Source organism: Rhamphochromis sp. 'chilingali' (assembly GCF_963969265.1).
Source record: "Rhamphochromis sp. 'chilingali' genome assembly, chromosome: 16".
Lineage (NCBI taxonomy): Eukaryota > Metazoa > Chordata > Actinopteri > Cichliformes > Cichlidae > Rhamphochromis > Rhamphochromis sp. 'chilingali'.
In genome coordinates this window covers 28,322,187-28,335,555 of record NC_137943.1, presented here as the reverse complement: position 1 = coordinate 28,335,555, position 13,369 = coordinate 28,322,187, and the positions used below count along the sequence as shown (strand labels likewise).

General features: G+C 40.0%; 1 protein-coding gene across 8 annotated transcripts in view; it reads right to left on the bottom strand.

Moving 5' to 3' along the window:
* The window catches only part of svilb (supervillin b), a 55,493-nt gene that overhangs the window by 14,812 nt on the left and 27,312 nt on the right, over positions 1-13,369 (bottom strand). For 6 of the 8 annotated variants that reach the window (XM_080907142.1, XM_080907143.1, XM_080907144.1 and 3 more), the window contains 9 exons: positions 9,362-9,878; positions 5,631-5,763; positions 4,277-4,330; positions 2,449-2,526; positions 1,815-1,962; positions 1,426-1,521; positions 662-742; positions 323-500; positions 58-233 (listed from right to left, as the gene is read on the bottom strand). In XM_080907142.1, the coding sequence (XP_080763268.1) occupies positions 58-233; positions 323-500; positions 662-742; positions 1,426-1,521; positions 1,815-1,962; positions 2,449-2,526; positions 4,277-4,330; positions 5,631-5,763; positions 9,362-9,878 (1,461 nt within the window). The remainder of the gene's footprint in view (positions 1-57; positions 234-322; positions 501-661; positions 743-1,425; positions 1,522-1,814; positions 1,963-2,448; positions 2,527-4,276; positions 4,331-5,630; positions 5,764-9,361; positions 9,879-13,369) is intronic. The other 2 variants (XM_080907145.1, XM_080907148.1) reach the window with 1 other exon arrangement.

Below are 13,369 nucleotides of genomic sequence, written 5' to 3'. Positions count from 1 at the left end.
GGGGCTCTATTAAGTCTTCTGTTCTACAAACTCCTAAACACAGAGTAATGTTCTTACTCGTCTTCTCGGATTTCATTCTCTTGCTTTCCAACTGTGCCACGTTAAGTCTCTGCTCTGTGTACTCATGTCGGATGTCCTCTCGAGCTGCCAGCATCTTCAGAGGGTTTTTAGATGACTGAACGTTTCTAGAAGGACGAACTGAGCGCTTGTGCTGCACCATGGCTGAAGTCAGCCTAGTCAGGAAGAAAAAATGAGTATGAGTACAATGGAAAATAATTACCAAGAGGCCGATGATGTATAATTAGAAGCTTTTTTTTCTTACTTGGGAGCCTGGGAGCCAAATATGCTGTCAAAATCCTCGCTGATGTCAATCCTGGTGGGCATGCGTGGAAATTCAGCGACACGCCTGTAAAACTTGGAGAAGATCTCATCATCCAGCTTCATCACTTCCTTCACGGCCTTCTCAGTCACTGTTATAGTGGTTTCCTGCAAACCTGCCACTGAAAAAAAACCAGTTTAAAATAATAAGGATGCAATCTATACAGATTCTTTGAAGGTAACACTGCAGAGTGTTGATATTTTTGGGGGATTGGCACTAAAAATGCTTTTAAAATGAAATATATTCCTAAGCTGAGGTCAAAGTCACTGCGGATGTACTTACCTTTGCTATTCAAGCGCCCCAAGAAGCTTTCCAACTTGTCAAGCTTCTTATCTGACTCCATGTCCGGCCTCGCCTCAATTTCTGGAAGACATAATTCAAGTTTTAAAACAACAGCTGTGATAAGATTGAGGTGCTCTCATTACGTTCGTTTCTATCCCTGTATTTTTCTGGACTGCTTTTACATTATTCACAGTTCAAAATGATCCTTATTTATCATATACTGGGCCTTGGCATAGTCTCTTAGTTCTTCCTCTGTTTTCAAGCTGTTTTAGTGTCTCTCCCTTTAAGCCAACGCTCTTCTGCTATTTGCATACAAAAATTGTGAACAGTAGGTAGGTGAGGCTGTTGTGTTCACAGGATTACCTGCTCTCACTGATATTCTGGATAAATAGCAAACCTAGAATAGTCTAAAGTTTCTGTCTCATACTTGTACATAAACTGGCCTACGTATTTGAAACTTTGGCCATATTCAATATGAGGATCCACCAAGTTATTTTAAAGTTATAGTTGACAGAAAATAAAGGAAAACATATCAGGACCCCTTAAAATTTTCTTAAAGTAATTAAATTAAACACACAAGTTCATCCAGCTTTTTTGTGTTTTGTGCCGTTATTACTGTTTTTAAGTTATTAGCTGATATTTTTTTATGAACTTTAGGAATTATTTTTAAATCCATCAGCTTCTGTAAACTGCAAACTAGTTTTTTAAAAGCTCTGACAGCGATTTCTCTGGGGTGACAGTGATGACTTGCAAATCTATCTCACCCTCTTGTGGTTTGTTGACAGCTGGCGTGCTGCTCTTCAGCTTGGTGGAGACAGGCGACAGTATTGGGCTGATAACGGAGGAGGAGGCTGCCAGGCCTGCAGACACATAGACACAAATTTAGAGCAAGCGATGTAACTACTACATGAACCTGCTCACAATCAGGTCTTTGAATTTTTCTTTAATGCCTGTGAAAAAAAGACTCTGCATTTGGCATTTTTGGCATCAGAAGCCAAGTGCATCTCTACATTTCGACAGCCAGTGTCACCAACTAAGTCAATGCAGATTTGTAAATAGCACTAGAGTCCAAATACATCCATTTTTTTGGGTGCATACTGTTGCTTCAAAGTCTTTTTCTATAGCATTTTTAAACACCACCCCAGTCACCCACCTTTCTTGACCATACGTGCAGCCACTGTGTACTGGGTGGAGTCATTAGCTGCTCCTTTGCCCTTTGCCTTCCAAGCATCCTCCCGAGTTGAAATCATCTGCTTCCTCTCCTCAATGGTCATCTGGGCTTCAATTTCCTCCCCCGTCTTCTGCACAGACATGTCAAATTATCAGATTATGAATGATTATTAGGTTAAAGTGTCAAGCCCTGCATGAAAAGCAATCATCTCTACACAATGAAGCTAACTGTTAGTCTTCAATTCAATATATTTCCAGCCATGTAGGACTTGTTTTTAATAAGATTAAAACATAAAACAAATACATGGAAGAACTGCATCACCTCTGTAGCTCCAATTCACTGCTTTGTTCCCAAAGGCGCAATTATTCATGTAGTAACAGTATCAAACCAAGCAGTTATAAAAAGATTGGATGCATTCGAGCATGCTAGGTGCATTGCTATATATAGTCTACTGTATTCCTCAGTGGAAGTGATGGCTGTACACTCGTGTTGGCGTAACCAAATCAATTTCAATAACGCAGAAAGTGCTCAACACATGAGTAGCTGCAGACCAAGCAAGAACGATAAGACTCCAGTACATGCTGCCTGTTTGAGCATGCTAGGCGCATGACCTTACCTGACTATGATGGTCAATATACTGACACTTTTGGCCAAGGGAGATAGGAGGAGAAAAGGTAGAGGAGAAGACAGGCTCCTGAGGATGTAGTAGTGGGTGGAAAATCGAAAGACAGGAAAGGAAACGAGGGAAAAACGATGAACACAGAGGATGACAAACGATGGATGCAAAGGAAAGAAGACCAAAGCCAGAAATCGGGACTGCAGTTTGACTATTAAACAGTAAACATGACGCTAATTTAATTTTACCTTTAAAACATGCCGGTTTTAAATATTCATTATTCATTTAAGAAATGACAAAAGTCTTTCAAAAGAATTAAGGAAGTTTCACTGTCTCTAAATAAAACACTCCAAAATAAAGAATGCACTTACTTTTGTTAAAGGTTGCTGAATACATTTATGTTTACTGTTAGTAACAAGGCAACAAATTGCAAAAGCCGCTTCGCCCAGGAGAAAATTACATTACCTGTGCAATGAAAACGTAAAGCTTAAAGGAACCCCGTCTCTTTCAATCTCGTGGGTCTTAACATGTTGCCTGTTCACACTGTCAAACATGTGCGGTATATTTTTACTGGTTAAAAGTTGAAAATATTTAACACATATTTTGATCTGCAATGTAAACTGGTTGCACTCCATATTAGAAGCATCATAAAATGTTAAAGTGCTGCTTTTGGTTGCAATTTCCAGTAAAAAGGAAACATGTAGAATTAGTTTTCAAAGCCTTCCTGTTGCTAGGAAGAGGAGAAAGACGGAGGAAAGTGATTGTGCGCAAAGACAAAGCATTTGATGCATTTAGTCAACTAAAAGATCTGCTGATCATAAAACCAAACACTGTGTCTACATTTTTCTCGCACAAGGAGTCTAACTGGCCTCTGATAACGACCAAAAATAGATGCTGTCTTGCTGCTGCTGGATTTGTACTGCAGCACTTTGTTTTTCTAAGGTTTTTAATGTGCGTAACAGTGGTTTCTTTATTGTTAAATGTTGTTATACTTGTTTGACAGTTGCCACAAGACACAAATAGAATTTCCAAAAGGGCAACAAACATTAAATACAAATTATTGCTAATGGAATCGATCGAGAAAATCAGAATATATAAAACTGCCGTCTTCTAGATCGGCAAAGAGGAGCTATGCTGCACAAACACAGATATTTCCGTATTCTCTTCGTATCGCCTCTGTGAACATCATCATTGTGATATACAGTTTGACTAACGCCCATTATGTTTTCTTCTTTGCTTTCCTTGTTAAACTATTTTCAGGTTTAAATAAAAAAGGTTGTAAAAAAGGTTGAATATCAAACATGTCCATGTCATAGAAGGAAACAAAAATTGCAACCAAACACTACAATCTTAACAACAATGGTGGCTACGAGTTGCAGGAATTATTTTTAAATTTTACAACAAAATACAAAACTATAAAAGACATTCACAGTGTATTTTATTTCAAACTCAAAAAATATAATAAGCCACATATCTTCATACCATGGTTCGTTAAATATAATATATTGGCATTTAAAGCAGTTTCTTAGCCAACCTGTGGAGATGTGACTTGTGCAAAGTGAACTCGTGATTGCTCATCAAATGCTATAGTATTTCTGAGCATGAGCACTTTACTTAAGAAGTGCTTAATTAAAATATTTAGAGCACCAATGAGTTTATATAATCTAGTATTAAGACCATGTGTTAAATGTTAAATATTAGATGTTGTTAGAACATCGACAGACCAGCAGATTCAGGAAAAGCAAAAAGCAGCCTCGCACAACATCCAAACAAAACTGTGACAGGAAAACAGAGATCCCACGCCAAGCTAATAACCAACAGGTCTTACCCACAGCTGTTCAGACACAGACAGAGAGGAGTCCTGAACAACCACCCCTTCCTCCTGAGGGGTTAAACACAGGGGAAGTACACGTCAGAGTGAGGGGGGGCTACTGCTATTGTTGCTAATGGGTTTTAGGGGCGAGATCGCCTTAAGGATTAGCATCCAGCGTTTAAGCAGGCGGTTTCAACTCACAGAATACTAATTTTGAGTGTACGAGCTGCAGGAAAGGAGTCCTTTAAAGTGCCCTAGTCCCAAATCCCAAAATTAGAACTTCTTTGAGCTTATAAATGTCTTTCTAGCTGCTGTTTAAGCCAACAGAGATGCATAAATACTTATAAGAGATTCCCAAAATAACTCTTTCTGTCAGATAAGCTTTCAAGTATTACCTCTCGAGGTTTAAGTCAAACTTAGCCTGAAGCTTCCCCGATTGTGTTAAAATTCATTTGTAATAGCCCAGACTGCTAATTCTACAAGCAGAACGAGGCGTATGATTTAGTGTTTGCTGTCTGAGGGCTGGATGCCACGCTGGTCGGACACCACTGCGCTCAAACAACAGATGGGCTAAAGGGAATGAAATGAAAAGGAGCACTTAACTGAAAGAGAGGGGGGGCAGAAGCTGGCATGGTAACGATGAAAGATGGGGAGGGAAATGAGGCACTGGTGTTTACTATGTTTAACAAAAACTGTTAGAGCAAAGGCTCTGTAAAAATATACCTGAAGCTAAATGAAAAGCGGATATAACACTTTTCTGAAACAGGGGATTAAATTTATTCCTATTATTTGGTTTCATTTATATTGGTCATGTCATGACATTTTCTGCAAACATTTAAGACAAATGTTGTTTTAAACCACAATCTGTTGGAACTCAAGCGAGAAACCTGTGCCCACTTTACTTAAATCTCCAGGAAATGTAATCCGTGGAGAATGACCTGCCAGTCATATTTGAGCACACACAGTTTTATTCACAGCGATGTAGAAACCACAAACATTTATGCGAGGAGACAGGTTTTAGTGCAGTTTCTCTACATACAGTGCGCAAGAACCAGCCCAGTGTATCTGGGAAGCACGACAAAACTGCAAGTCAGCCGCACAGTTAGTTAATGGGTCTGACTTAATCAAATAAATTAATAAATATAATCACAAAAGTGTTAACTGCATAAATGATAATTTATTTTAATGCTGGATACTGGAAAGAGAGATTTAATTTTCACTATAATTTTTTTTTTTTTAAAGCTACATTTTGTTTGGTACTTTCTTCTTTAGCTTAGGTTTAAATTTGCCAAATCAAATATGACTCACTCTAAATGTGACCACAGTGAGGCTTCACAGTTGTTATACTGTATACACAGTAAAGACTAACCTTCTTCTGGCTGGTCTGATCTGTTTCCCATGGCTGAGCTGGCTGCTCAGTGGATGCCACTTTAACCACTTCCTGTTTCTTATTGATCCTGTTCCTCCAGTCCTCCTCACCACTCTTCTTCAGCAGTGCCACTCTGACATAAGACAAGAGATAATCTTTTAACAGGCAAAAATTAGGCTTTTAATTAATATCCTATACTTATTTTTAAAAAAAATCTGTGTTCTGTCATTGGACAGTGCCTTGTAAAATTCTTAGGGCCAAAGTCCAGAAGCCAATGGGTAACCTCCACGTTTACGATGGCTAAATCCATATATGTGTACAAAATGACAATATAAAAATACATGGAAATAAAAATATTGAGATAATGGTGCTTTTCAAATTTATATATAAATATGTTTTACATATTTGTGCTTTTAGTTCAAATCATAGGAAAGAAATCCTTTCAAGGGAGAAAATCCAGACCAGAGACCTTTTGCTGCAAACACAACTATCACAGTTTTTCTCGATTGCTTAAAAACTATAACCAATCTTGTGAACCCAAATTTCAAATTTTAATGCCACTTTCCAAGAAGCACACCCATTTCCCTGAACTATAAACACGATGCCCCTGCTTTACCACATGAGTCAGATGTGGTGAACTGTAAAACTACACACAAATCCCTACATTTGTCAGTGCTTACACCATGTGGTCACTTAGAAAGCACTAGCAGTCAATTAACTCACATCAGCACAGCTTTAGCTCAAATAGCACATAGTTAACGAAGTGGAAACACTATGAGTCAAAATGTATCACACACCAATCAGAAACTTTAATGGATAAACAAAAGGGCCCAAGTCAGCTCATTCAGGTTTGAAACAATGGATCCAAAGACATGCAAAGGAAGAGGTCCAGGAGCAGTAGGAGAAGGTGGTCTAGGACACCAGGGAGGAGGAGGTGGAGAAGGTGGAGGAACATAATTGGTTATTGGGCTATTGTAAATGTCCCTGGTAAGCGTGGAAGGAATGTCACTATGTGCGCAGCTATCAGCCAACGAGGGATACTCCACCGCCATCTGATTCTAGGACCCTATAACACTATGCTTCTCCTTGCTTTTCTTGATGGTCTGAGACAACATATGTTTCAGCGGGACTGCAGGTAACCAGCACAGCCAGAGCAGCCTCACTACGTTGTTGTTTGGGATAACGTCAGCTTCCATCACGCTGCTATGGTTCATGACTGGTTTACCAATAACCCAAGGTTTTCTAACATCTTTCTGCCTGCATACTCTCCCTTTCTAAACCTGATAGAGGAGGTATTTTCGGCAAGGCAGTGGAAGGTGTACAACACCTTATGTCCTCCTCCAGGCCGTGAAAGACGCCTGCCTAGACATATCAGTAGATGCATGCCAGGGGTGGATCAGGCATGCAAGAGGATTTTACCCCCGCTGCCTAGCTAGGGCCAATATAGCTTGTTATGTCGATGAGATTCTCTGGCCTGACTCAAACCAAAGACAGGATGCTGAGGTGGAATAATGTTTTTGGTGCGTATTGTACTGGATGGTACATGAATAAAAATGTCCCACTGTATGTACATTGGTTGCGTCTTTTGTGTTCATCATGTGAAAAGGTTTTTGAGGGGAAGAACCACAAGCAACATAACTTGCCAGTTTTGGGAATACTGTTTTACATTTATTGCACCAATGTGTACGACTATGTTGTCGTGCATGTGTTTTTGAGGCCGTGTGTGTGATGTCTGTAGTCAAAGTTTGGTTTTTCAGCAAGAGCAAATGGTTTTGAGTATAGAGCTTCATTTTGACCTGACAATACGATGTTTGGGAAATTGGGTGAGAAGTTATGGATTTGTGTTTACTGTTTTGAAAATACAAGGCATAGTTTCAAGAAATGTGTTTAAGCAATCGAGAAAAACTGTAACAAAGGCCTCCAAAGACTGCATGAGGAGCCCTGATAACGAATGGCTGAGGGGTAAAGGAAAGTATGTCATAATCTCCTCTCCTTGTCTGGACAGGGCAGAAATGAGGGCATTAGGAGGAATGTGCAAACTCTCAGGGGACTCTAACAGTCCACTCAGCTCTCTGCCAGCTGTGAAACACAGTGATGCTAATAATGAATCTCTCCCACCTCCATGGATGTGAAAGAGTTAAACAAACCTATATACGGCAGTGAAGGCAAGGCAAGGCAAGGCAAGTTTATTTGTATAGCACAATTCAACAACAAGGTGATTCAAAGTGCTTTACAGAGACATTAGAAACAAGAACAAATAAAAAGCATGATTTAAAATTGATTAAAACAAGCAAATAAACTAACTAACTAATTAACAAACAAACAAACAAACAAACAAACAAAACAGTATATAAAATCAAAACAGATAAAATCAGAACAGTAGATAAAATCAGTAGTTAAATGTAAGTTTTGAAATTTAAGCTTAAAGTGTGGATTTGGTGCTTTATTCAAATGCAGCTGAGAACAGGTGAGTCTTCAACCTGGATTTAAATAAACTGAGTGTTTCAGCTGATCTGAGGCTTTCTGGGAGTTTGTTCCAGATATAAGGAGCATAAAAGCTGAATGCAGCTTCTCCGTGTCTGGTTCTGACTCTGGGAACTGATAAAAGACCGGATCCAGATGACCTGAGGGATCTGGAAGGTTCATACTGGGTCAGGAGGTCATTGATGTATTTTGGTCCTAAACCATTCAGAGCTTTATAGGCCAGCATCAGAACTTTAAAGTCTATCCTCTGACGGACAGGCAGCCAGTGTAAGGACCTCAGAGCTGGACTGATGTGGTCCACTTTTTTGGTCTTAGTGAGGACTGGAGCAGCAGAGTTCTGAATGAGCTGTAGTTGTCTGACTGATTTTTTAGGTAGACCTGTAAAGATGCTGTTACAGTAATCAAGCCTACTAAAGATGAATGCATGGACTAGTTTTTCCAGGTCCTGTTGAGACATCAGATCTTTTATCCTTGATATATTCTTGAGGTGATAGTAAGCTGACACACAGTCTTATCAGGTGCAACACTACAATGTTAGCAAGCTTTGGCTTTTTTGACTCAGCCAGCAGAAAAGAATCAAAATCTGATCTTTGCTGGCATTTAATTTTACACCTTGTAAAGAGCCGAACTCTGATTGGATCCAGAACTTGTGAATCCACTTTGTAGCCTAGCCAGTGTTGCTAGGCTACAAGCTTTAAAGAATTATTTTCTTTGTGAATTTTCATTCACCTAAAGGATCCCAGTCACGGTCATGCGTGCCATTGTTTGTATTCCATGTTTGGCAGCAAAGCCTTTGAAGGTATTTATATTCAGAAAAAAATTAGTTTCAGGTCTTTTGGTTACACTGCACTTATTTAATTTATGTGAAAAAATGGTTTTGTATGGTTACTGAACCAATTTCACTAGACATAATGAGGCATAACAACAAACACGGCAGCAATAGACTTCGCATTTTATACCAGATATTGTTTCTCAAACCTGAGCATGTTTTTTATCTCCAAAACAGCTGCCCAAATAAGCGCTCTGAGGGATTACCACCATAGAGTTTTGTCGTTATGAGGAGCAGCACCTTCCAGAGACCACAAATCGTAATTTTGGAATTGAGTACTAATTTGCTTTTGGGTGTTGTTTTGGACATTTTAATCATATCCTCTACATCTTTTTCCCCCCTCTGCTTTTACATCTACAACAAATAAATAAATCTATAAGTAAATCTGCACTAGATGAAACCTTCAGCTGTCACTCACCTCTCCTTTATGGACATCTGTTTGCTGGACATGCCGTCAGACAGCTGGTCTCCGGACTCTGTGGGGGACAGCAGGTCCCCAGAATGATCACTGTGTCTGCCCAAGTCCTCGATGTGTTCCAGGGGCAGGGACTGGGACTTGATGAGCGCCTGGGGCAAGGACTGAGGTTTGGGGGGGGTCTGAGGAGGCACCTGGGGTTTGAGCTGAGGCTGCGGTGCTGTCTGCTGGTAAGGCTTAGGGAGAGGTTGGACGAATCCCTGAGGTTTGGGCTGGGTTTGTGGCGAGTGATTGAAAGGCTTGGGATATGTTGGTGGGGCCTGGGAGTACGGCTGGGGCTCGATGTATGACGGAGGTTTGGGTTGGTTTGGAGGAGACTGCTGTGTGAAAGGTTTAGGGAGGGTCTGGGGAGGCTGAATGACGGTCTTCTGCTGCTGTTGGCTGCTTGAAACGTGAGACACAGTCCTGGATGACACTTTAGCTATCAGTGGCCTCAGTGACGCGTGATGATCCGGCACATCTGGGAGAAAAATAGAATGCAATAGTGTATATTAACTAGGGATGGGTATCGTTTAGGTTTTATCCGATACCGGTGCCAAATCGGTACTTTTGAAACGGTGCCGGTGCTTAAACGGTGCTCGAACCGGTGCTTAAAGAACGGAGAACACAAAATTGGTCCAAAAACCTCTCATGTTCAGCTGTTTTTTTTTGTAAAAAGATAACAATGTGTGCCTTTTCTGCAGCTATGTGGCATATATGGCATCACTCTTGGCTGGAAGCAGTGCTTAAACAATGGAAAAAACACAAACTTTGTCCAAAACCTCTCATGTTTAGCTGTTTCCCACTTTTTCTTTGGTCATTTTAGCCTTTTTGGCCAGGGTGAAGGGAGCATCTGCCATCAAACAAGAGGACAGCCGCATGTAGCTATGATGATGTTTGCTAGTTCACCTTACATGCATTAATGTAATAACGTGGTTAGCGTACGCAACGTAAATTACACACGAACAACATGAAGCTACTCATGCAGAGAAGAACGGCTGCTACTGCTGCCATCATCATCCTCATCATTTCTGCTACACTGGCAGAGCTAGGGGCCAGGACTCTATTCTTCGGGTTTTTGGGGGATGTTGCTCCGGGTCCGATAACTGGCAACCCACCCGACGTGCACGGTGTGAGGTCTCGCAGCAAGCTATCAAATACGGCGCATTTCTGGGCTTTAAAAAAAAACGCTATGCGTCGCCAGCTGTTTAATCGGATTCTTGGTGTTACCTCCTTTGACAGTATCACAGTATCAGCTTAAAGCACTTGTTGCAGGCTGCTGAGTTTGCATATTTTGCTATGAAGTACAGCCAGAATTTTGACCGCTTCGCCTTGGGCATTTTTAATCTGTGGCTCTGCTCTAACAGAACGTACGTACCTGGCCCCGCCTACTATCCTCGGAAACGTAAAATGATTGGCTAAAAGTGTATCACAGCTCAGGAAAAAAAAGCACCGAAATAAAGCACCGAAATGTGCGCTGCTTTTCGGTCTGGTTACTACCGTTTATGTCAGAACCGGTGCCATCATGGCACCGGACACCGGTACCCATCCCTAATATTAACTGATCAAAATTACAGATATTTACATAAAAGATTATGTGCCACAGGCCTTCCATCAAAACCTGTTGAAAAAATATTAAAAAGATAACTTTTCCAGATGTGAAAATATGGAAAATATGTCCCACTGTGATTACACTTGTTTAAAATCTGAGAGGATATGATACCTCTGGAAATTCCTCAGATGAGCTTGCTGTGAGATGACACTGTTTACCACTTCATCCCTGTCCGTGCAAACAATTTTTGGTTTTACAATAAATGGCATGCAAATTTTTTTATACTTTATATATACAATGGTTACCATTTAGAAGTTTTTAGTAACTCTTTTCAACAGAAAATTGCTGAGTGGGAGTGAACATGGATCTGTTTGGGAACTGGGTAAAATTCAAATCTTTTCAACAGCCTGAAATACAACATTACACCTTTCATCTTTTCAGACTTCTACGTTCTCAGATTTCTTTTTCCAACCAAAGGCAAGAATTAAAGCATTTCTATGTTCAACTTTTATATACAGTCTATATCTTGAACTAAGACTTTTCAAACTACATCTGGTTCAGCAGTATTTTCAATAGTCCCACCTTAATTGGTGTTAATGCGGTGAAACAGTGTAGATGTTAGCAGTGTTTTGAAGTAAAAACATATTAGCATGGATGCAGGAGCCCTAAAAGGTAAAACTAAATTAAACTAACAGAAAAGTCAAAGTCAACTTTTAAAACGCACTGTGTGGGTGTAGCATTAGTTTAAAGGCTCTTTAAAATCTACCTTTCACTTTTTGTTTGTTGGCTGATGAATTTAGGGAAGCTCCATCTGATATTTTAGCGCTGGGTTTATTGGAAATGACCACATTGTTCTTTTCACTGAACTGATTATAATTTTGTTTGTCTCTTATAAATTTGAATATATCAAAACGTTCCTGAAGCATTTTTTTGAAAGAACCCTTTTTTGCAAACAATCACAGTGTAAATACTCCGATAATTATCTGGAAATGGATTCATGTGTTACTAAACACGAAGATGAGGTTACCATATATCTGTTTGTGCACCAACTCCGTGAAATGCATGCATGCACACAGGGAAACGATTTTGTCGGATTTAAGTTCGAGTCACATAGTTGCAGACGTTAGAAGACACGTTCACCTCAATATTTTGAGCAAAAACATTTTTCCCACCAATGAAAAATGCTTTTGTTAACTTGTTACTCTGCAAGTTATATGTAAGAAGAAGAAGCTTTGAGCAACTTTTTGAATATGTTTTGTTGCTAGTGTGCTATCTTATCTTTCTGCCTGCCTGTGTTTTCACCCTCAGAAACATATCTGAGATGCACACGAATATCCTCTGAATCACCTGAAAGCACAGATATACTTGACATACTATAAAGTGTGCACAAAGTTTTGAACATGGGTATCTGAGCTATTAAAAGAAACGTAATTATTAATGTGAGCAGGTGACAAATGGCCCTTTGGGCAAACAAAAACAGAAAAGCCTGATATGACACTGTTAGTTCATTACACTCTCTGGAGCGAGGCAAAGTTAGGAGGGCAGCAAAGTAAATCTATATGTATGTTGACTCAGCAGGGATAGCAGGAATAATATTACACTGGAAATATTTTTGAAAGCAGCACAGAATACCAGAGAGCCTCGCTGCATTACAGTGCAGTTTTCTGTTTCTTTTAAAAAATGTCCACTATACTGATACAGAAAATAAAAATGCTGCATAGAAAGTAAAGTGTGAGATGATCAGGATTTCCTGCAGGGAGGAATCCCAGACTATCCCCACTTAATGTGTATTAAATATACTGTGGAGATACCTCACAGTATGGTGAAAAACTCTGGCCACAGTCAGAAGGACAACTACACAGTAGGCTTAACATGTGTCTTATTAAGGCTTTTAGGCATGTTGTGGTATTTCCCCAGTGAATCATGATAAGCTCGTATAAAGGATCTTACTATAGTGAAGATTTACTCATGCAGAAGTAAATAAGGCTATAGCCTGCAGACAAGCCTTCCATTGTGTCCCTCTTGTCCTCTACCTGCTTTATTTAAGTGTCCAACAATTGCTCTGCACTCTCTCAATGAGGGCTTTCATCTCTGCATGTACTGTTTGTGTGCATGCATGGGAAAGGACCACCCCTGGACACTCTGTGCATTAGTACATAAAAACAGGTCAGGCCTATTTTACTGTAGCATGTGCACAGCTAAGCCACAGGCGTAATGTGGTGCAAAAGGGATGACAGCCCCTGTAGAGGCCACAGCAGTGAGGAGAGACAGTTCTATATAAAAATCTTAGCTGATCAACAGCATGTTAGGAAAGGGCTTCCTCTTTCCAGACAAAGAAGCCACGAGGTAAATTCATGGAAAAATATGCTAATTAGATGCAGTCTCAGACGCCTCTCCCTCTCTCTTTCTGTATCAGCCAA